Source organism: Hemitrygon akajei, chromosome 19 (genome assembly GCF_048418815.1).
Source record: "Hemitrygon akajei chromosome 19, sHemAka1.3, whole genome shotgun sequence".
NCBI lineage: Eukaryota > Metazoa > Chordata > Chondrichthyes > Myliobatiformes > Dasyatidae > Hemitrygon > Hemitrygon akajei.
Window position 1 is genome coordinate 60,553,863 of NC_133142.1, and position 25,443 is coordinate 60,579,305.

Here is a 25,443-nt window from a genome sequence, read left to right on the forward strand (position 1 = left end):
ATAGTCTTCAGGATCTCTGAATGAGAAAGAATCATTGATATCATTGGGTTTCAGCATAAGAGATCTCAAGGTACCCCAGTATTGGTATCTCAGTACAGTATTGTTATCCCAGTATTGGTATCTCAGTATTGATATCTCAGTATTGGTACCCCAGTATTGGTATCTCAGTATTGATATCCCAGTGTTGGTATCTCAGTACTGTTATTTCAGTATTGGTATCCCAATATTGATATCCCAGTATTGGTGTCCCAGTATTGGTGTCCCAGTATTGGTATCTCAGTATTAGTATCCCAGTGTTGGTATGCCAGTATTGGTATCTCAGTATTAGTATCCCATTATTAGTATCCCAGCATTGCTATCTCAGTATTGATATCCCAGTGTCGGTATCCCAGTATTGGTATCTCAGTATTGGTATCCCAGTATTGGTATCTCAGTATTGATATCCCAGTGTTGGTATCTCAGTACTGGTATCTCAGTATTGGTATCCCAAAATTGGAACCCCAGTATTGGTATCTCAGTATTGGTATCCCAGTATTGGTATCTCAGTATTGGTATCCCAGTATTGGTATCCCAGTATTGGTATCTCAGTATTGGTATCCCAGTATTGGTATCCCAGTATTGGAACCCCAGTACTGGAACCCCAGTATTGGTATCCCAGTATTGGTATCTCAGTATTGGTATCCCAGTATTGGAACCCCAGAATTGGTATCTCAGTACGAGATCTATAGTCAATTTTAAGATGGTCCCAGTAAGAGCTTTATAGTCATTCTCGTGTTCAGGTGGGAGATTTATTGTCAGTCGTGGAGTTTCAATGTGAGATCTGTCATCATTCTCAAAAGGGTCTTTGTATAAGGTCTACAGTCAGTCTCAAGCAGTCTCTTGGGTGGAGGGGTTGTTAGAAATGTGGAGAGAATAAATTAGGATTGGTGTAGGACTCATGTAATGAATATAGGGTACTTGATTGTTGGCATGACCTCATGGTCGCAGGGCTTATTAAGCTGTATGTCTCTAGTCTATTAAGTCTCTTGATAGCCTCCTCTAATCCACAAGGGAAAAAAATCTCCATTTTCTCCAATCTTTCCCCATTGTGCAATTTTCCAATTCTGTCCAACATCCATGAAAATATCTTTTGTATCTTCACATCTCTCCTGTAATCAAAATGCAAAGCAAACTGTAGATGTGGACACCTGGAATAAATACTGGTCCCTGTCTAAATGCCTCTCAAAATCTGCATGGAATCATTCCTGCTTCCACTACTTCTCCTGCCAGTGCATTCCAGGCACCTGTCACTCTCTTTGTGAAGAAGTACACCTCATAAATCTTCTTTAAACCTCTTCTTTTACCTCATGCCCCAAATATCTGACATTTCTACCCTGACATTAGTTGTTTTGTTACTTTCACATTTACCACACATTTGTCCATTTACTTTCGATCTCCCTGTGACTGTTCCATTTCATTGCTGATCCCGATCAGTTAAATCCCAATGTGGACAAATTGTAACTGTGTGTTCTGATTGATCCACAGCTAACACAATGCTGGGGATGGACCTGCTAAACGGTAGCATTGGGATTCTCGTGAGTGCTGCTGTGAACCTTGACATCTACGGGAAATCCCTGAAACCTGCAGGTACGTCAGTTCACTTCACACATCATCTCATCATCAAAAGTAAGAATTTAATTCCGACCTTTTCCACAGTAAATTATCCCAGGATATTTCACAGTGCTATTATAATGAATTTAAAATCATGTGAGGAGAAATTAGGTTTAAATATGTTTAAAAAATCAAGAACATTAAACATAGAAAGAGGCCCTTGTACAGTTTTGTCATTAGTAATTGGCAAAGGTCCCAAAGACTGGAGGGCAGCTAATTTTGTTCCATTGTTTAAGTGGGTAGCAAGGAACTATGCGCTGGTGATTCTGACTTCAATTGTAGGGAAGTTACAGGAGAGAAATCAGAGGAACAAGATCTACCATCACTTGGTCAGTCAAGGTCTGATCAGGAATAATCAGCATGATTTTATGTGTGGGAGGTCATGTCTGATGAAGCCTTTGAAGTTTTTTGAAGAGGATCAATGAGGGTAGGGGAGTGGATGTTGTCTATACTAATTTTAGTATAGACATTAATATAGTTAGGACTTATACCATCAATGGCAGGGCACTGGTGAACGCCGTGGAACAGAGACCTGGCAGTACAAGTGTATAGTTTGCTGAAAGAGCCTGCCAGGTAGGCAGGATGGTGCAGAGGCACTTAGCATGCTGCCATTCATCAGTTAGGAGATCAAATTTAGGAGTAGGGACATTATGTAACACTTATATAAGGCACAACTGAGGCTGCAATTGAAGTATTGTGATCAGTTCTATTCTCCTATTATAGGAAAGACATTGTCAAGCTGGAGATGGTTCAGAAGAGATCTACAAGGATGCTACAAGAAGTTGCCCACACTGGGCTTTTATTCCTTAGAGTGTAGGAGAATGGGGAGTGACCTCACAGAAGTTTATAAAATCATGAGGGGGCTGGATATATGGAGTATGGATTCTGCTCCTATAACTTGAGGTCTTATTAATATGTTGGACAGTTGTAATCTTTCCCCAGTCCAAAACTAGAGAATACAAATACATGGGGAGAGATTTCAGAGACCTATGTGGCAACTTGTTTACACAGAGGATAGTGAGTACCTGGAATGAGCTGCCAGAGGAAGTTGTCAAGGCAGGTACAATTGTAACATTTAAGAGTTATTTGGGTGGTGTCTTGGAAGGCTGGGTGATGAACATGGGCAACTGGGACTAGCAGGGAGAACGCTGTGATTGGTACAGGCCAGCTGGTCCAAAGACCCTGTTTCTGTGCTGTGTTATTCTATGACTGTGAATCCCCAGAGCCCCACGGTCACTACATAAACCCTGGACTTAATAATGCAGACTCACCAGCCTGTGGTTGCTGCCTTTCTTAAATAAAGGCACAAATAAATAACTGATTTGTGCTCGCTTCGGCAGCACATATACTTAAATTGGAACGATACAGAGAAGATTAGCATGGCCCCTGCGCAAGGATGACACGCAAATTCGTGAAGCGTTCCATATTTTTTTTTAAAAAAAGAAAAAAAAAGAAAAAAAAAAGAAAAATAACTGATTTATAAAGTAATTATAATTATAAATCAATTATTAAATATCATAACAATAAATGTATAAATATTATACTCTACAGTTTATATTTATAATTCATATATATAATGTTATATAATAAATAACTATAATTTATATAATCATAACTAAACTGATTAAATAAAAAGCACAATATTGCCTACATTCTAGTCTTCTGGTACCTGACTTTAGCTAACAAGTTAACCGAAGTTTTTTCCATGGCCCAGCCATGTCCTCCCTTGCTTCTCACACTATGTCAGGCCCCAGGAATTTATCCACCTTTTTGTATTTCAGGACGTCCAACACCCCTCTCCTTTTAATATGTTCCAATATATCACTGTCTACTGCCTTGAACTCAATATCCTCTATATCTTTCTCCAAGTTAGAACACTGCAGAAGGGGTTCAATTACCTCAAGTTATAGAGGACATACTTTGGGGCAGTAGTTCAGATCATGTCAGTATAATCGTCTATGGAGACAATCGAGGGTTCGGCAGCCAATGGTGTGAGATTTATAATCAGCCAATGTCATAGAGCTAGAAGTTAAGATCTCATAATGGTGCAAATGTTCACATCCACTCACTTCCTCACGGTTTTCTGACTTTGCAGAATCACATCCCTTACTATTCATTCTGTTTTTCTCAGTGGTTGGAGTGAAGCTGGACTATGAAGCATGGGTCTCAAAATTTAAAATCCTTGCCAGTAACCAGACAAACCGAGAGCAGGTGGAGCCAAGGAAGGTAAAAGCCCAAGCAGAGTTCTTTATTCATGCCAGAGCTACACATCACTTGTACTTCACACAGAGGCATCCCAACCCCTGTTCTAGGACAGCAAAAACAGGGGTGACATTGTTTTACGAGGGGGGGGGGCTATTCTAGAACATCAAAACAACCAGTGATATTGTTGTGTGTGCCCTGTTCTAGAACAGCAAGTCCATGGGTGATATCATTGTGCATGCGCCCCGTTCTAGAACAGCAAAGCCATCCGTGATATGGAACTGGCACGCTACTCTGTCATTGGATGAGGTGTGTGTGTGTGTGCGCATGCATATGTGAGCATGTGTGACTGTATGTGAGTGTACATGTGAATATGTGTGAGTGTGAGTGTGTATGAATGTGTGTGACTCTGTGTGTGTGTGTATGTAAGTGTGAGTGTGTGTGTGAGTGAGAGTATGTGAGTGTGTGTGTGAGTATGTGTGTGTGTGTGTGTGTGTGTGTGTGTGTGTGTGTGTGTGTGTGTACTTGGTCATCCTTGTATTGACACTCTTCCCCCATCTTACCATGTATCTGTGACAACTTAATGCTGAAACAATTTACTCTTCAATGGAATGCCATCTTCAGTTAATGGTCATCCTGACATGGACATTCCCCATCCTCTTAATGCTTCTTACTTTCTTTAAACCTGGAAGTCCCTCTCCCCGTTGGGCAGTGTGGCCTAGAGTTTACATGGCACCTTTGGGGGCACTATAAACGGGAGGTGCATAGAGGTTTGGTTGAGGGCGTACCACTGCAAAATTTTACAGCCAGCTAAAGATACAGTAACAACAGAACAGTCCTGGTGTGTGTAAAAGTTTTTTCTTTCAACAGGCCTATGCCTGGAGGAGGGGCTGGCAAAGTTGTGAAGGTGACAAAACTTGTGTAGAAGTTGTAGGGGCTGGGTATCAGTGGTGAAGGGCAATAGGGATCTAAGAGTGGGTTTGGGATGGTGGAGGGTGGAGGGGTTGTCAGGTTGTGGTGTTGGAGGTCACTGTAAGCTGAAGGGGGAGTCTGAGTGGATTGGTGAAACCAGGATCAGGTTCTGTCAGGCCTGGAAATTGGTAGAAAGATTGTGATGGAGATTGAGAAGGTTAGTTGGGAGTGCTGTTTGAGGGATATGGTTGGGGGTGTTCAGGGAGACGAGAGAAGGAGTAATTGAAAGGGAGGGATGTAGTGACAAATATATATTCTGCTTAAAGACCTACCTGAGATAGGTTAGTATGCAGGTAATGAGCTGATCAGCTATGAGCTCCTCTGCAATTGTTCAGTGAATGCTTGGACCTACACAATTTGTAATTAATCTATGACTTTACTTTGCAGTATTGTTATTGAAATTGATTGTGCAGTATGCAAAAACATTTAGCCACAGTCCAGTTTCTGAGTCTGAATGGCATGTTAGCTTCCTTCTGCCTCCATATTGTCATACTTTACTGATATTTCACTTTCCACAGTTCTTATTGCAGGACCTACATCGTGAGGCTTTGCCTCCATTTTGGTGTGATTTACTAACATACAGTGGTGAAGCTGGTAGTGACGGACACCACAGTAATAGGGGTGGGGGTCACATAAACACCACCAGAGCCACACACTGACTTCCTTTTCTCTTTACTTCGCACAGTGCATGCCATCATCTGACTGTGAGATGGACTGCGATGTGAACAGTGAGGTGGGTATAAGGGAAGTTCTGCTTCAAAATTGTTGGTGTGACAATTATAACCTAAAATATGTGAGATTCAGTAGTATACAGGTAGCAGTGTTCTGGCTGAACTTAGGTCATTAGACTTAACTGGCAGTATGTGAAGGAGGTAAACAGGTCAATGTCATCTTCAGCTTCCTGTTCTCAGAAGACCAATGACAGCCAAGCTGCCGCATGGTTACGACTGATCATGTCTTTAGGGTTCAGGAAAGGAGGAGTATGCTCCTGACTATTATCCAACAATTTACAACAGGTTTTATGTGTGAACATTTTACCTGTCTGTTATCTCTGTATCAAGTATTATTAGAATAGAATAACATTCTCCTCCATGGCCTCTCAGTTTAGAGCAGCACGGTAGCGGAGTGGTTAGCGTAATGCTCCTACTGCGCCAACTTCCATTGCTACTTATTGGGAAAGTTTGTATGTTGTGTCTGTGATGTGTGGGATTCCTCCAGAAGCCCTGGTTTTCTCCCACATTCCAAAGAGGTATGGCTAGGGTTTGTGATTTGTGGCATGCTATGCTGGCGCCAGAAGTGAGGTGACATGCTGCCCAGTACAAACCTTGCTGATTTGATTTGATGAAAATGATGCATCTCACTCTATGTTTCAATGTACTGTATATGTGATAAATAAAGTTGATCTTTAATCTTTCATCTCTGTCTATTCAACTTGGCCAGTTCCATTTGGCCTAAACAGTGTTAACCGCAGAACCTCTTAACAATGCTGCACTGTTACCTTTGTATTTCTTCCGGGATCCATCTTTGGTGACATTGAACACAGAACATAGCACAGTACAGGCCTTTTGCCCCAGAATTTGGGCCAACCTTTTAACCAACTCTATGATCAATCTAACTCCTTCCCTCCTATATAGCCCTCCATTTTTCTATCATCCATGTGCCTATCTAAGAGTTCTTAAATGCTCCTAATATATTCCCTGGCAGGGAGTTTGATGCATTCAGCACTTTCTTTGCAAAAAATATTCCTCTGACATGCCCCCCATTCTTACTTCCAATCACCTTAAAGTTATAACCTCACATATTAGCCAATTTTGTCCTGGAAAAAAGTCTCTTGATTTCCGCTCAATCTATGCCTCCTATCAGTTATTACTTCTCTATCAAGTCACCTTTCATCCTCCTTGGCTCCAAAGAAAAAAGTCCTAGCTCACTCAAACTATCCTTATAAGACATGCTCTCTAATCCAGGCAGCATCCTGGTAAATCTCCTCTGCATGGCAACTTTGAGGGAACCATGGACATGAACCCCAAGAGCCCTCTATTCTTCCACACTGCTAAAGAGATTTTCTGGAAAGACAGATACAAGGTGCACCTATAGGTAGCAAACCCAGCTTAACCAGGTGATCCCTCCACTTTCTGATTTGTCATGCAGGTTCACTAACATCTACAGGACTGTGTAGAAGTCATAGGCACATATAAATAACTAGAGTTCTTAGAGAGGATGGGCTGAAACTGGAGAGGGTTCAAAGGAGGTTCACGAAAATTATTGAATGGCTTCTCTTGTGAAGAGTGTTTGATGGCTCTGGGCCTGTATTCACTGGAATTCAGAAGAATGAGGGGTGACCTCATTGAAACCTATCAAATGGTGAAAGGCCTTGATAGAGTGGATGGGGAGAGGAAGTTTCCTTTCTTATGATCTTTCGAGAATCACTTGATTCTGGCATGGTTCTGCAGGACTGAAAAATTGCAAATGTCACTCCACTCTTGAAGAAGGGAGGAAGGCAAAAGAAAGGAAATTATAGGCCAGTTAGTCTAACCTCAGTGATTGGGAAAGTGTTGGAGTCCATTATTAAGGACGAGGTTTTGGGGTAAGTAGAGTCTAATAATAAAATAAATCCAATTAAGCATGGTTTCTATAAGGGGAAATCTTGCCTAACAAATCTGTTAAGAGTTCCTCGAGGAAGTAACAAAGGAGAGGTGGACAAAGGAGAGGCAGTGGATGTCATTTACTTGGATTTTCAGAAGGCATTTGATAAGGTGCCACACATGAGGCTGCTTAATGAGATAAAATCCCATGGCACTACAGGAAAGATAATGGCAGGAGGCAGTGAGCAGGAATAAAGGGGGCCTTTTCTGGTTGACTGCTAGTGACTAGTGGTGCTGCTCAGGGGTCAGTATAGTAACCACTACTTTTCACATTGTCAATGATTCAGATAAGGGAATTGATGAAGATGGGTGGAGGGGTAGGTAGTGAAGAGGAAGCAATGAGATTGCAGCAGGACTTAGACAAATTGGAAGAATGGGCAAAAATGTGGCAGATGGAATACAGTGTTGGGAAATGTATGATGATGCATTTTGGTAAAAGGAACAATAGTGCAGACTACTATCTAAATGGGAAATAAATTCAAACATCAGCAGTACAAGGGGACTTGGGAGTCCTTGTGCAAGACTCCCAAGAGATTAATTTACAGGTTGAGCCTGTGGTAAAGAGAGCAAATGCAATGTTGGCATTTATTTCAAGGGGAATAGAATAGAAAAACTAGGAGACATTGCAGAGGCTTTAAAAGATACTAGTCAGGCTGCTCTTGGTGTATTGTCAACAGTTTTGGGCCCCATATCTCAGAACAGATGTGTTGTCATCGGAGAGGGTCCCGAGGAAGTTCACAATTATGATTCTGGGAATTAAGGTGTTACCATATGAGGAGCATTTGGCAGCTTTGGCAGCTTTGGGCCTGTAGTCACTGGAATTTAGAAGAATGTGTAGGGATCTCATTGAAACCTACTCAATGTTGAAAGGACTAGATAGGGTGGATGTGGAGGATGTTTCCCAAGATGGGAGTGTCAGGAGCATCCATCACAACAGGTCAGATTTCCCAGTACCCAACCATTTTTAATTCTACTTCCCATTCCGACTCCAACATGTTGGACCATGGCCTCCTCTACTGTCACAATAAGGCCACTATCAGCTTGGAGGAGCAACTCCTGATATTCCATCTGGGTAGCCTCCAACCTGACACAATGATCATCCACTTTCCCAATTTCATCCCCCCTCCCCATTCTGGCTCTTCTCTTACACCTCCTCCTCACCTGTTTTTCACATCTCTCTGCTGCCCATCCTCCTCCTCTTTCTCCCATGGTCCGATTTTCTCTCTTACCAGATCCCTCCTTCTTTAACCCCTCACCTCCCAGTTTCTCACTTTACCCTCTTTCCCCCACCCACCCACTTTCTCCCTCACCTGGTTTCACCTATCAACTGCTAGCTTGTACCCCTCCACTTCCCCCCACCTACCTATTGTGGCTTCGTCTCACTTCCTTTCCAGACATGGTGAATCATCTTGGCCAATAACATTGACTGTTTATTCCTCTCCTCAGATACAGCCTGACCAACTGAGTTCTTCCAGCATTTCTGTGTGTGTTAGTCCATCAAACTTCAGTTAGTAATACTCTAGAGTTACACAGCACAGAAAAAAGCTTCTTAAAACACTGTGCCTGTGCCAGCCATCAAGTATTCATCTAGTAATCTCATTTTGCAACAGTTGATTGTTGCCTACTATACTTTGCTGATCCGCGTGCTCCTCCAAATATTTTATGAATGTTGCTTGATACCTGCCTCTCCACCAATCCTGGATAGATGATATAAATGCCCACTCCATCTTCTTGCTGCATCACAAGACCCCTGATCGCTGACCTGCCCTGATCGTGGTTAGCCAAAATTGACCAAAGTATGAATAGACCCAATCAGTCGCAAGTCGTAAGCCCCTCCCTACCTTTCTTATGTGCTCTCCTCTTGCCCGTACTCCATTTTCTTTTGTCTCCACTTGCTTTCCAGACATACATGGTTGCTCTGTGGCATGAGAGTTCCCAAGTGGAGGGTTTCCTGCATGGGTGACCATTCTCTGTGCATTGGGGACCTGTATTGGAGACTGTCTCTTGGAGTAGTGACATGAAATGGCTTTAAAAGGAGGTTCACAGGCTCTGTGAAATTCTCCCATATCTGCTCAGCTCTCTGTTTCATTACTTGAAGAGGCAGCTTCTAAGATTAAAACTATACTTTAGCCCTGTTTTCATATTCTTATATACCTGATGCAGAGTGAATTGGTTGGGGTGGCAGGTACATTAACTGGACCTTTTGTAGGCAGACATTGAAGGCACTGACGGGCTGTCGATTGGGTCTGTCCTTCTGAATAGCCTGCTCATCTTCTCTAGATTATTGTGAATTGTGGTTCAGGTGGTTCTCCCGTGCTAGCTGTGGCCTTAAAACAGATGGTGGGGACAGTTTGCCGGTACTCATTATCTCTGCCGATAGGTGGTTGAGAAGGACAACCCTGACTTCCTTCAGTGTATGAACCTGAAGCAACAAGTAACAAGATGAGTCTCTTGGGCCCTTGATATAGAGAAGTGGGTGTACAAGGCAAAGTCCAGAAGTTCTTGGAGAAAGGAAGGAGTTAAATCACTTTTGAAGTTTCTAGTACTATATGTTTAATTGGCTATTAATAACAGCAATTAATAATTATATCTGATTGAAGGCTCTGTTTTCATGGCAACTTATTAATTAATTTATTTTTGTTTGCTTATTTGCATGATTTGTTTCCTTTTGCACATTAATTTGTCAGTCTGTGTGTGTAGATTTTCATGAGTTTTATTGTATTGCTTTGTAAATATCTTCAAGAGAATGAATCTCAGGGTTGTATATGGTGACATATATGTAGTTTGATAATAAATTTACTTTGAACTTTGACCTTCTTTGGCTGAAATTTTAATGGCGGTAAATCTAAACCAATTAGTGAACTGACTGACAAATGCCTGATCTCACTACTTTCAATTATTGATTTTCAGGATCTGTTGTGTGTGCTGATTGATGATGGAGGTTTCCTGATCATGTCCAACCAACCGGAACACTGGAGTCAGGTAATAAAGTACTGCAGTGGGCAGGGCTCCTTGGCTGGATACTCACGTTGAATCTGCAGCCAGTGATCTTATTAATGTACTGCATGTCCTTTGTTAAAATGCAGTCTTCACTATTCTGAAACCAGTACACTCACACAAATTACAGTAGTTCTACTGGTTATATATAAGTAATGTATTAAAGCTCACACCCCTGTCTGAGATACTTTTTTTTTCTGAATGTCACAGGTTAATTACTATCACATTCGCTTGAGCTATAAATATGCATACCCATACAAAATGTGAAATCAGAAATCAAAAACATTTTAACTCTGGCATTGCCCAGCAATAGGTTGTTTTTTAATTCTTAAAGAGGTATCTTCATAACCAACTAACCCACTACGGTCTACATGTGTAACAAGTCAGGTTCTGTGGTTTGTAAACAACAGTGGCATATGATGTGGTTTGGAACTTGTCATGCAGTGTGTGTACCTAAACCTGAAACTGCCTATCTATAGACTTCATTCCAGTAAGTGCTTAGAATAACCAATGTGAACTCCTCTAGTCTGTTCTATTTGAAGTATTTATTCTCCTTTAATTTTATTGGAATTAAAGAATCTTTGAACTAATGTGTAAAAACATATGGGATAGAAGAGGGTTTGGGATTCTGGTGGGATTTCTGTATAGACCTGTGGTCATGCTACTGAATGCAAAGCTAAGAAATCTACAGACTTTAAGTACAGATCTTTTTAATGGATAGATTATAAACTACTTCCTGAAAATTGTTATGCTTTCCTGTTCTGCATAAAATAATGAAAATGCTGATTTCAAAACACAACATTGTAATTATCATGAGTTAGATAAGTGGTAACATTTGTAATAGAAGATATCGACATGTCACATTTGTACACATAAAACTGGATATGCACATTGACCAAGACATTGTCCAATGGATGGGTTCTTCCATACCAAAGGAACCATGTCCAACCAAGTCCACAGCCATGAAGCCTGACATTGGGATCCTTCTGAAGGCAGGTCCCATTTAAGATGTTTACTCCCTATCCCATCCTTTGACTTAAAATGCCCTGATAACTGTGGGAAGAAGCTGTGGTTGAATCTAGTGTGTGGATCTTTATGGCTGCTGTTCCTCATGTCTGATGGCAGCAATGAGAAGAGGGGATGACCTGGAGATGGGGGCTCCACCTTCCTTGATGATAGATGTTGCTTTCTTGTGCAGCACTCCTTGTATTTGAGCTCACTGGTGGGTAAGGAAGGATGTCACCATCCTGAGGCATCAGCTCTTGTAGATGTCCACAGTGGGAGGGAGAGCTGTACCTGTATATGGAACTAGATGAGTCCATCACTCTCTGTACTCTCCTGCACTGGAGTTTCCATAGCAAGTTCTGATGCAACCAGTCAGAAGGCCCACCACTGCGCAGTGATCTATGTCTATCAGGATCTTCAGTGATATGCCAAATCAACTTAAACATCCAACAAAGTAGAGATGCTGGTGTTTTTTCTTTGTACTTGCATCAAGGTGCTGGACTAGGTGAACCTAACATAAGTGCTGCAAAAGTTACTGGAGGTGATTCGGAGAGGCAGGTTTTGTAGTTGACAAAGACAGATTAGGGATAGTTAACATATTTTTTCATAAGAGAATGGAGGTCATGTCTCACAAATTTGGTTGAGTTTTTGAAGAGGTGACCAAGAAGTTTGATGAGGGTGGAATGGTAGACATTGGTACATGGACTTCAACAATATATTTGACCAAGTTTAGTCTGCTAGTCTGGTCCAAGAAATACATAGGATCCAGGATACAACAATGGCTTGGTGATAGGAGTCAGTAGAGGGTTGTTTTACAGATTGGAGGCCTGTAACTGGCAAGGTTCAGTGCTGGATCCACTGCTGTTTGTCACCTATATTAGTGGTTTAGATGGAATGTAGGTGGCATGGTTAGTAAGTCTGCACAAGACACCAAAGTTGGTGTTATAGTGAAGAGTGAAGACAATAATTTTACAACGAGCTATTGATCAAATAAGAAAGTGGGCAAAGGAATGGCAGATGGAACTAAACTTAGGCAAGTGCAAAGTGACTCATTTTGAGAAGTTAAATCAGGCCAGAGCATATGCAGTGATAGCTGGGCCCTCCCTGGGTTTTCATAGAGTCATTAAATGACACAGTACAGAAACAGGGCATTTGACCCAGTATCCCACTTGCTAGTCCCAGTTGCGCATGTTCGGCCTACAGCCCTCCTAGTCCCTGCCTTCTATGTACCTATCCAAGTGCCTCGTAAATGTTGCAATAACATCGGCCTCAATCACTTCCTCTGGCAGCTCATTCCAAGTACTCACTATCCTCAGTGCAGAGAAATTACCTCTCAGATCCTTTTTTTAAATCTCTCTTCTCTTAAACTACCTGTACTCTCTAGCTTTGGACCTTCCAACACTGGGGAAAGGACTGTGATTATGCATCTTATATATATATCCTACATGATTTTATGAACTTCTTTGAGGTCATTCTAAGGAATAATGATCAAGTGTGACCCACCTCTGCCTATAACTCAAGCCCTCTTCTCCAGGCAGCATTTCTTCTGCTCCATCTCCAGCTGGATGGAGGGTGACTGACACTGTACACAATCCTGAAAGTGCAGCTTCACCAACAACCTATATAACTGCAACCTAAGTTGTATTTTGGGAAGTTCAACTGGGCCAGGGCATACACAGTGATCACAGGGCCCTGGGGATTCATAGAGTCATAGAATAACAAGAGCATAGAAACAAGGTGCCACAGTAGCATGGCAGTTAGCACATGCTATATAACCATATAACAATTACAGCACTGAAACAGGCCATCTTGGCCCTTCTAGTCCGTGCCGAACACTTACTCTCGAATAGTCCCACTGACCTGCACTCAGCCCATAACCCTCCATTCCTTTCCTGTCCATATACCTATCCAATTTTACTTTAAATGACAATATCAAACCTGCCTCTACCACTTCTACTGGAAGCTCATTTTACACAGCTACCACTCTCTGAGTAGAGTTCCCCCTCGTGTTACCCCTAAACTTTTGCCCCCTAACTCTTTTACAGCTCAGGGTGTCAGAGTTCAATTCCAGTGTCCTCTGTAAAGATTCTTACATCCTCCCTGTGGAATGTGTGGGTTTTCTCCAGGTCCTCTGATCTCCTCACACAGTCCAAACATGAGCATGTAGTAGGTGAAGTACTCATTGCAAATTGTCCTGTGATAAGGCTATGGTCAAATGGGGGGGGGGGGGGGAGGGTTGTTAGGCCATATGACTTGCCTATTCTGCACTGCATCTCTAAAATGAACATAATGTGCCTACTCCTAAACTCAGTGTCCTGACTGATGAAGTTGCTAAGTGCATTCTTCACCATCCTGTCTATTTGAGTACTGTTGTCAGTGAACTGTCCACTACTCTCAGGTTCCTCTGTTCCGCAAAAGTCTCTGATGCCCTGCTGTTTGCTGTTGAAGTTCTATCCTATTCTGACAGTGCAAAAATGCATCACCTCACACTTATCCAAGTTAAAATCCGTCTGCTACTCCTCTGCCCATCTCCCTAACTGATCAAGATATTTGCAATTCATTGTAACCTACTTCATTACCAACAAGTCCTCCTAATCTGTACCAACAGCAAACTTGCTAATTGTGCATTCATAATCCAAAATCAATTCATATTCATGTTTACTTTAATTTGTATCTGCTTAAGTCATGAATAACCAGAAGTCTCAATGCTGAGCCTGGCCATCCTACTGGTCACAAGCCTCCAGTCAGAGAATCAATCATCAAACATCACCCTCAGCTTCCTATCATCAAGCCAATTCTGAGTATACCTCGCTGCCTTCCCCTGAATCCCACACAGCCTAACATTCCAGATCAGCTTGCCATGTGGGACCTTGTCAAGAGCCTTCAAATCCATATACAGAACATCCACTGCCTGACATTCACCCTTAGTTACCTCTTCAGAAATCTCCAACAGATTCATCAGACATAACCTCCCATGCTCAAAGCCATGCTGACTAATCATGATCAGGTGTTGGCAATCCAAGTTGTGGTAGATCTTGCCCCTCAGAATTCCCTCCTGTATCTTCCCTACAATTGAAGTCAGACTGTAATTCTCATCAGCCTATAAATGTCTGGCTTGTCCTTGCTACACTCTTGAACAATAGAACACCATAAAGCACCCTCCAGTCTTCTGGAACTCTGTGATTAGCTAATGGTGAAGTAAATATCTCTTCAAGGGCTTCCACGATTTCTTGCCTGTCCTCCCTTAAGATCTGTGTATACTGTACTTAGGCAAGTCAGGGGTTGTACCAACCTAACAGTGCTTCAAGACTGCAAATACCACTTTCCTTATAATATGCATGTGATCCAAAACCATCATTTCTTTGGCATCCACAGTATTTTCCTTAGTAAACACTGAGAAGAAGTAGTTATTAAAAATCACTGCCAGGGGTTCCCAACGTGGGTTCCATGGTCCCATTGCTTAATGGTTTTGGTCCAGTATTCATTGGAATTGAGAGAAATGTGTGGGGATCTCATTGAAACCTATTGAATATTGAAAGGACTAGATAGGTTGGATGTGGAGAGGATGTTTCCTGTGATGGGGGTATCCAGAACTAGAGGGCACAGCCTCAAAATTGAGTGCAACCTTCTAGAACAGAAGTAAGGAGGACTTTTTTTTTAACCAAAGGTTGGTGAAGCTGTGGAATACTCTGCCAGAGACTGCGGTGGAAGCCAAGTCCATGCATATGTTTAAGGCGGAAGTTGATAGTTTCCTGATGATCGGTCAGGGCAGCAAAGGATATAGCGAGAAGGCAGGTATATGGGGTTGAGTGGGATCTGGGATCAGCCATGATGGAATGGTAGAGCAGACTCAATGGGCTGAATGGCCTACTTCTGCTCCTATGTCTTACGGTCCAATGGTCCATGGCATAAAAGAGGTTGGGGAACCCTTGATCGCAGCCATCACACATAGGTGGCACTGATGGTCTTTAAGAGGACCTAGACTCACCCTAGTCACACTTTTATTTGAATATAGCTGACAAATCTCTCAGGATTATCTTTAAACCTGCCTGAAAAATCCATCTCATATCCTCTTTGCCTTTCTGATTCTCGCAAGCCCATTCCTAATCTTTTTCTATTCGTCAAGGGATTCATTTGTAGCTTGCTATCTAAAGGCAATGTATGCTTCCTCCTTATTCCTGACCAGAGCCACAATATCTCTCATCAGCTAGGATTCCCTGAACTTGAATTCTTTACCCTTCACCCTAACAGGAATGTAGTGGCTCTGGACTTGTGATAGGACCCTTTTAAAGGCTTCCCATTTGCCAAATGTTCCTTTGCCTTTAAATAGAGTAACCCAGTCGACTACAGCAGATCCTGCCTAAAGCCCCCAAAGATGGCCCCGCGAGGGGTCAGGACTTTAACCTGTGGACATATTCTATCTTTCTCCATAACTATTTTATAATCAATACAATAGTGGTCACTTGAGTGTTGTTGAATAGAGAGATCTTATGGTACACGTACAGAGTTCCTGAAAGTGGCAGTACAGCTGGATAGGCTAGTGAAGGTGTTTTCCTTCATTAGCTAAGGCATTGAAGAAAAGAACAGAAACATCAAGCTACAGTTGTACAAAATGTTGGCTAGACCACAGATGGAGTGTGGGATGCAGCTCTGCTCGACAAGTTATAGGAAAGGTGTAATTAAGTAAGAGAAGATGCAGAAAGATTCACAAAAAATGTTGCTTGAATCAGAGGGCCTGAGTTTAAGGAGAAATTTACTTTTTCTTTGGAGTGAAGGAGTCTGAAGGGTGACCTTATAAAATCATGAGTGGTCTAGATTGGATAGATAGTTACAGCCTATTATGCGAGGTAAAGTGGTTTAAAACTAGAGGCACAGTTTTAAGGTGAGAGGGGAAAGATTTAAAGGGGATCTGAAGGGTAAGATTTTACCATAAGGCATAAGATCAGAATTAGGCCAGTCAGCCCATCAAGTGGGCGCTGAGCATGTGGAATAAACTGCTGTAGGAAGTGGTAGATTTGAGTAGATTACATTTAAAAGACATTTGAACAATGTACATAGATAGGAAAGGTCTAGAGAGATATGAGCCAAATGTGGTTTAATGTGATTAGCTTAAATAAGCATTTTGGCTGGACAGTTTCTAGGCTAGTGCATTTCTGGAATGTATGCAGCATGGTGATACACAATATAAAGGTCTAGATTCAACAAGCTAGGAAATCTCTTAATCTAGCAATCATCAGTCTTTCTGTATATCAAATGTAATCATAATTACTTCATTTATAATGTTATGTTTGAAAGAAAAAATATTGCTACAAATATTTTAAATTAAAAGGCAAACAATGCAGATGCTGAAAATCTGAAATGAAAATGGAAAATGCTGGAGATAATCCTCAAGTTAGGCAGCTTCCACGAAGAGGGTAACAGAGTTTACATTTCAGGCTGATGACCTCTCATCTGAACTGAGGAAAGTTAGAAATCAAATACATTTTACATTGCAGAGAAGGGGCATTTGCAGCAAGTCTCGTTTGGTCTCTGTCCTATCGCAGGCATTCCTTTTGTTCCTTTCGCCCCTCCCCCTTCTCTGCAATCTGATTTCTCCATTTCCCCAAGTCTTATGTCAGGTCTTCAACCAGAAGCATTAACTCTGTTTCTCTTTCCACAGATGCTGCCTGACGTGCTGAGTGTTTCCAGCATTTTCTGTTCTTATTACAAAGATTGCAGCTTTGGTAAGGTTAAATTTCATATGAGACAGGGGCTGGCCACTGTAAATTGGATAAATTTATTAATGGGTAAAGAGGCAGTCAGGCAGGGACAATATTCAGGAAAATAGTTTAACATGGTGTCTAACTCCAAAGACACTGTCAGGCTTTTCAATGGTGGGGACCAGCATAATGAAAACAAGGCTGAAGTACTCACAACCACATTGGACTGGAGTTGTTGGCTGCATAAACCATTTCAGCCTCCACACAAGATTCACTCTATCTTGGAGCCAGTTCCATTCACTCTAGGTGAAGTAAAATGTCGAGGCTTGTGGCTACAGCAAATGAAATCCAGCAGATGATAAACTTATAAGTGGCAACTAATATTCATGACAGACATGCAAATAATGACCACCTCCAACAAATCTGGCTAACCACTTAGCTTCAACTTTCTATGGCATTGTCATTGTTAAGTCCCCCAACAACAGCATCCCAGGGTCACCACTGTACAGAAGATCAACAGGACCAGTCATATACAAGTGTATGCGTGTACAAATTAGCATCAGGTGAAAAGTTATTAGTCCCTCAAGCCCACTGCATCATTGAAGAAGATCACAATTGATCTTCTCTATTCACATCTAACTACATAACCTTTCAGAATCAGAATCAGACTTTAATCGCCAAGTACCTATGCACATACAAGGAATTTACTTCCGGCAGATGTTGTCTCTCTGCTCATAACAATAATAATGATAAATATAAATGAAAATATAAATTGTACAAACAGGTAGTGCAATCCAAGTAATAGTTAGCTGACAGTTAACCGGCAGTTAACTGTTCAGCAAAGTGACCGCAGTAGGGAAAAAACTTCTCCAGTGCCTATTAGTCTTAGTCTGGAGGGATCTGAAGCGCCTACCAGATGGAAGCAGATCAAACAGTCCGTGCGCAGGATGGGAGGAGTCCTTTATGATGTTCCCCGCCCTCTTCTTCAACCTGGAAGAGTACAGGTCCATAATAGAGGGCAGGGAGGCTCCAATGATGCGCTTGGCAGTCCTCACTTTCTTCAAGTTTCAAGTTTTTTAACCCATGTACATTGAAACATACAGTGAAATGTGTTGTTTGTGTTAACAACCAACATACCCAGGGATGTTCTGGGGTCAGTTGCAAATGTCGCCACAAACTCCAACAGAACACGGCCACCATGCTCAGCAGAACAACACAGAACACAACTAGCAATAAAGCAGCAACAGCAAAACAAGCTCATCGAAACTTACTGAATGGTGAAAGGACTGGATAAGGTGGATGTGGACAGGATGTTTCCTATGGTGGGAGTGTCTGGACTAGAGGGCACAGCCTCAAGATTGAGGAGCGACTCTTTAGAACAGAGGTAAGGAGGAATTTTTTTAGCCAGAGCGCTGTGAATCTGGAGAATGCTCTGCCACAGACTGTGGTGGAGGCTAAGTCTGTGGGTATATTTAAAGCAAAAACTGAGTTTCCTGATTGGTCAGGGCATCAAAAGTTATGGCGAGAAGGCAGCTGTGCGGGATGAGCCATGATGGAATGGTGGAGCAGATTCGATGGGCTGAATGGCCTATTTCTGCTCCTATGTCTTATGCTCTTATAATTCCCTCCCACCCATGCACATACACATCTCTCTAACCCCAAGACAGGCCCTTTAGCCTCCAGCCTATAACACTCGGATTCAGACTTATCAAGACTGCGTCTGCCACTGCTTTACAGTAAGTTAGATTTGTTTCCATTACCTTTTAAAGAAGATCATGCTAAAGGCTGAAAACAACCTGAGGAAAAATGCACTAATCCCTGGCTCAAACAGGTGGCCCCTTGTTCTGATGGAAGCTCAGGAAATAGTCTGCTCCTCCTGCATGGTACAGTACATTGGAGATTGGAGTACACTTCCAGTGCCCTGCTGACCATACCAGCAGGAAATGTGTCTAGCTACATCTCCTAGCAAAACACCAAGGGCAGTCAGGTCTGTGGATCGACCTGCTCTGGAACATCTAGGATACATGTAGTGTGTTTAGAGAGCTGGTTACAGGCCAGTGCAGAAAGAGAGGAGATGGGCAGTCAAAGCAGGCAAACTCTTCCCTTGTTAGAGAGGGGAGTGTGTGTTGGATACTGCTGGGGGAGATTGAGTATCAGATATACAGGTTGAGTACCCCTTATCTGAAATTCCAAAATCGGAAAACCTCTGAAGTCCAATGCTGACATGACATAGCAAATGGAAAATTCCAGAAGATGCTGGGAAGGTTCCCAAGTGATGCGCAGGTCTCTGCACACCACAGACATTTCTGAGAAGTGACCTCACATATATAATGAAAAATAGAAAAACACTGCATGGTGAAAAATGAAGATCTCGATTGTGTATTGAAAGAGTGGATTCATCAGCGTCGGAGTGAATATATACTGTTTAACGGTACGCTGATCATGAAACAAAGAAAGATCCATCACAACAAACTGAAAATTGAAGGTAATTGTGAATATTCAGCAGGCTGGTTGCAGAGCATTAAATTTTTAAAGATGTGTTTGTTTTATTTATTTATTAATTTAGTCATACAGCACAGAGTTGGCCCATCTGGCCCTTAGAGCCACGTCACCCCAGCAACCCCACAACCCTGATTAACCTTAGCCTAATCACAGGACAATTTATAATGACCAGTGGACCACATCTTTGGACCACAGAGGAAACCTGAGCCCCCAGGGAAAACCCTCACATTCGACGGGAGGACATGCAGAGACTCCTTACAGAATGGCACCAGAATTGAACTCTGAACTGCAGTACACCCTGAGCTGTAATAGCATCACGCTAACTGCTACGCTACTGTGGTGGTGATAAAGCATCCACTGATCACAAAGCAGCAGAGAAATTCGTTGATAAGTTTGCAAAATCTTCACTGATGAAAATATGAAAATCTAACAGGCTGAACAGATAAAACACGAGGAAATCTGCAGATGCTGGAAATTCAAACAACACACACAAAATGCTGGTGGAACACAGCAGATCAGGCAGCATCTATAAGGAGAAGCACTGTCGACGTTTTGGGCCAAAACCCTTCGCCAGGATAAAGGGTCCCAATGAAGGGTCTCGGCCCGAAACGTCGACAGTGCTTCTCCTTACAGATGCTGCCTGGCCTGCTGTGTTCCACCAGCATTTTGCGTGTATAGGCTGAACAGATATATCAGTAAATATGTGTGATGAACAAGTGTAAGACAATGATTGCCTACCGGTAGTACATAAGTTCAGAGTTGGAAATGATGGCAATCCAAAACTAGTTCATTATATATTCCAAAATAAAAAACAATTTGAAATCAGAAACACTTCCTACAAAGCAAAACCCAACATGAGTGGCAATGATAGTTCACTCCCAGATGAGCTAAACACCTCTATGCTCGCTCTGAAACGGAGGATAAAACTACAGCTGTGAGGATCCCTGCTGCAACCCAGAGACCCTGTGATCTCTGTCTCAGAGGCCAACGTAAAACTGTCTTTCAAGAAGGTGAACCCTCACAAGGCAACAGGTCCCAATGGAGTACCTATGCCAACCAACTGTTCAAAGATATGTTCAGTCTCTCATTACTACTGTCAGAAGTTTCCACGTGCTTCAAAAGGCAACGATTATGCCAGTGCCCAAGAAACCAGGGTGAGCTGCCTTAATGACTATCGTCCAGTAGTACTCACATCTAATGGTGATCAAGTGCTTTGAGAGGTTGGTTATGGCTAGAATTAACTCCTGTTTAAGCAAGGACCTGTTCCCACTGCAATCTGCCAATTGTTACAATAGGCAATGGATGCGATCTCATTGGGTCTTCATGCAGCCTTGGACCATCTGGACAATACAGAAAATCAGAATGCTGTTTGTTGACTACAGCTCAGTGTTTAGCACAATCATTCCTAGTTCTGATTGAAAAGCTCCAAACCTGGGCCTTTGTACCTCCCTCTGCAACTGGATCTTTGAATTCCTCCCCAGAAGCCCACAATCTGTGCGGATCAGAAATAACATCTCCTCCTCACTGATAATCAATGCTGGCGCACCTCAAGGATGTGTGCTTAGCCCACTGCTCTACTCCCTCTATACCCATGATGGTGTGGCTAGGCATAGCTCAAATACCATTTATAAATTTGCTGACCATACAACTATTGTTGACAGAATTTCAGATGGTGACGAGAGGGCGTACAGGAGAAAGTTATACCAGCTAGTTGAGTGGAGTTGAAGCAACAACTTTGCACTTGTTGTCAATAAGGTCAAAGAACTGATTGTGGACTTCATGAAAGGTAAAATGAGGAAACACAGTCCTCAGAGAGAGATCAAAAGTAGGAGTTCCTGGGTATCACTATCTCTGAGGATCCATCCTGGGCCCAACAGATTAATGCAGCTATTAGGAAGGCATGACAGTGGCTATATTGCATTAGGATTTTGAGGAGATTTGGTATGTCACCAAAAACATTCACAGATTTCTACAAATATGCCATGGAGAGCATCCTAACCGGCTGTATCAGTGTCTGGTATGGGGTGGATGAGCTACTTCACAGGATCAAAATAAGCTGCAGAGAGTTGTAAACTTAGTCAGTTTCATCATGGGCACTAACCTCCTTAGTATCCAGGACATCTTCATGAGCGATGCCTCAAAAAAGGAGGCATCCATCATTAAAGACCCATCACCAGGTCATGTCTTGTTCTCATTGCTAACATTAGGGAGGAGGTACAGCAGCCTGAAGGCACACACTCAGCAATTCAGGAATAGCTTCTTCCCTTCTGCCATCCAATTTCTAAATAGACATTGAACCCATGAACACTACCTCACTACTTTTTACTTTATATTTTTGCACTCCTTACTTCATTTAACTATATATATATACACACATATATAAATCAGGTTTTTTTCAATATTTTTTCTCTATTATTACATATTGCAATGTACTGCTGCTGCAAAAACAACAAATTTACAACATATAATAGTGATATTTCTGTAAACCTGATTCTGATTCTGAATCATTTCCGGCCCCAAGCATTTCAGATAAGGGGTACTCAACCTGTATCAGAGAGATAGTTCTTTACTGGCAGGTTTTAATTTCATAAATATTAACTGGGAATGCCTTGGTGTGAAAGGCTCAGAGGGGCAGCATTTCAGAGGTTAGTCCTGGAGGGTTTTTTGACTCAGTATGTAGATAGATCATTGAGGGAAGGAGCATTACTACACTTTGTATTGGTGAATGCAGTTGGTGAAGTTTCACTATAGTGACCACACTTCGTATATTTTAATTCTATGGAAAAGAACAGGTAATTAAGGTAATTAACTGGTGTAAGTCTAATTTCATTAACATAAGAACCTGGAAAAGGTAGATTGGCATTACAGTGATGTAGCGGTTAGCATTATGTTATTACGGTTCCTGCGATCCAGGTTTATATCCCACTGCTGTCTGTGGGAGTTTGTATGTTCTCCCTATTACCACATAGTTTCCTCCAGGTGCTCCAGTTTCCTTCCACATACCAAAGACAGCTTTTGGGCTGGAAGGTCCTGATACCACACTGTATCTCTAGATCTAAAATTTAAAAATCCATTTGTAGATACAAGTCCACACTTGCATGTGTTCCTGTAAGGGTGAAAGCTGGTTGGGGAAACCAATGTAGGGAACCCCAGATGCTGAGGCAAATTGAGGGTGCATAAAGTGGAAAAAGGAACCTTATGACAGGTATAATGATGGGGAGAGGCTATCAAGAGTGTAAAAAGTGTAAGGAAACTTAGAAGGCAAGAGAGATCGTGAAATTCCACTAGCAGACAGAATTAACGTAAACCTTAAGGCATTCTACAAAAATATTACGTGTAAAAGAGGGAAAGAGTAGTGCCCTTTAGGGACAGCAGGCAATTTGTGTGGAGCCAGAGTTCAGTATTCAGAAAGGAAAGACTTTGTATTTAAGAACATAAGAAATAGGAGCAGAAGTAGACCATCCAGCCCATCGAGCCTGCCCCGCCATTCAATAAGATCATGGCTGATCTGTCCGTAAACTCAGCTCTAACCCTGAATTCCCCTACTATGTAAAATCTGTCTAATTGTAACTTAAATATATTTAGTGAAGAAGCCTCAACTGCTTCCCTGGGCAGAGAATTCCACAGATTCATCCTAAATCTTGTCCCCTGAAGCTTGAGGCAATGTCCCCTAGTTCTAGTCTCATCTACCAATGGAAACAACTTTCCTACTTCTATCTTATCTATATCTTTCAAAATTTTGTATGTTTCTATAAGATTCCCTCTCATTCTTCTGAACTCCAGAGAGTATTTGGAAGATTCAGTCAAGGGGTAGGTGTAAGTATGTAGTGCAGAAAGAAATAGAAAGTACTCGATGGCCTTGTCAGCTCGATGGTGGATAAATCCTCAGGACCAGAGAAAAGAGTCCAGGTACTCTGGATTAGATTTTTAAATATGTGCTAAACGTAAGTACCAGATTGCCTTCATGAGCAAATGGATCCTGTCTCTGAGTAATTTGATTGACTCTGAGGAGTGTATTAATGATGGCAGGGCAGGGAATGTAAATTACGTGGACTTCACTAAAGCCTTCAATGAGATCACACATGGGAGACAGGTTCAAAATGTTAGGTTCCTTGTGATCCAGGGCAAGAAGGGAAACTGGATCCAAACTTGGCTTGGCAGTGAGAGATGGAGGGTGATGGTATAGCCAGAGACTTTTTCCAAGGACGGAAATGACTAATACCAGAAGCCATAATTTTAAGGTGATTGGGGGAGAGTATAGGGGGATATCAGAGGTATGTTTTACACAAAGAGTTGTGGGGGGTGTGTGGAATTCCCTTCCGGGGCTGGGGTAGAGGCCGGTACATTAGGGACATTTAAGAAACTGTACATAGGTATATGGATGATAGAAAAGTGGAGCATTACATAGGATGGAAGTGTTAGATTGACATAAGGTTAGTGCAACATTTTGAACTGAAGGGTCTGTACTGTGCTGTAGTGTTCTATATTGTTCTATGATTACTTTTACGATCGAATGCCAGAGCCTGTTGGTGTTTCACAAGGACTGGTGTTAGAATGCTTGCTATTTGTAATTTATTTGAATGATTTATATGTAGTCTTGGGAGGTAAAATTAGTAAATTTGCAAATGTCATTAAGATTAGTGTACTCGTTAATTGCGTGGTAGATTTAAGCAGCAAACAGAGATGTTTGTGAAATTGGCTAAAAATGGCAGATGGAGTTTAATCCAGATAACCATGGGGTGATGCATCTTGAGAGCACCAATGTGGCTAGGACAGACACCATGAATAGTAGAGTCTTAGGGAGTACTGAAGACAGAGGTAGTTCAGAGTATGAATCCATGGATTTTTTTAAATTGGCAATGCAGGTAGACAGTGTACAGTAGTTAGGAAGGCATCAGGATTCCAGCCTTCATCAGTTGAGCTTCTGAATAGAGAAGTAGGGAGGTTACGTTCCAGCTCTATAGAAGAAGTTATCTGAGTGGGATGTGCTTTACCCAGACAGTGGTGAGAGCCTGAAACACGCTGCCTGACAGAGTGGTTGAAGCTTGGTCAATAATAGCGTTGAAGTGTCAAGATTAGGATTTAAATCACTTCGGCATGGAAGGCTATGGATCAAGTGCAGAGCAATGGGATTAACACAGAAAGGTGCCCTATTGAATGGTGAAAGGCCTTGATAGAGTGGATGTGAGAGGATATTTACTATGATGGGAGAGTCAAAGACCAGAGGACACAGCCTCAGAATAGAGGGGCGTCCTTTTAGAATGGAGTTGAGGAGGAATTTCTTTAGCAAGAGGGTGGTGAATATGTGGAATTCTTTGCCACAGATAGCTGTGGAGGCCAAGTCTTTGTGTATATTTAAGGCAGAGGTTGATGGATTCTTGATTGTTCAGGGCATGAAGATATAGGGAGAAGGCAGGAGATTGTGGCTGAGAGGAAAACTGATGAAACAGAGGAGCAGACTTGATGGGCCAAATGGCCTAATTCTACTTCTATATCTTATGGACTTTTGGTCAGCGTTTTGTTATGGACAACAAAAAAATCTAATGACCAATGAGACAGGGACAACAAAATAACAAAATAAAACAAAGATAAAGTAAAGATCTACCAGAGGCCTTGGAGAGACCAGAAGAACCAAATAAATTAGTTTGAGACTGCTCCAATATTCAATAAAATAGCTCAATTTTGATCTCAGTCACCACTTTCTTCACTACCTCCATACTCTTGGTTCCTTTAATATTCAGAATCTATAGAACTCTATTTTAAAAGCAACAGTG

General features: G+C 42.0%; 1 protein-coding gene and 1 non-coding gene across 9 annotated transcripts in view; both read left to right on the top strand.

Annotated features, from left to right (window-relative positions):
• The window catches only part of cacna2d2a (calcium channel, voltage-dependent, alpha 2/delta subunit 2a), a 904,752-nt gene that overhangs the window by 841,679 nt on the left and 37,630 nt on the right, over positions 1-25,443 (top strand). For all 8 annotated transcript variants that reach the window (XM_073072600.1, XM_073072591.1, XM_073072592.1 and 5 more), the window contains 4 exons: positions 1,525-1,626; positions 3,782-3,876; positions 5,510-5,557; positions 10,377-10,448. In XM_073072600.1, the coding sequence (XP_072928701.1) occupies positions 1,525-1,626; positions 3,782-3,876; positions 5,510-5,557; positions 10,377-10,448 (317 nt within the window). The remainder of the gene's footprint in view (positions 1-1,524; positions 1,627-3,781; positions 3,877-5,509; positions 5,558-10,376; positions 10,449-25,443) is intronic.
• Positions 2,975-3,081, top strand: LOC140742159 (U6 spliceosomal RNA). Its single transcript, XR_012102235.1, has one exon. It is a non-coding gene; the product is annotated as a U6 spliceosomal RNA (small nuclear RNA).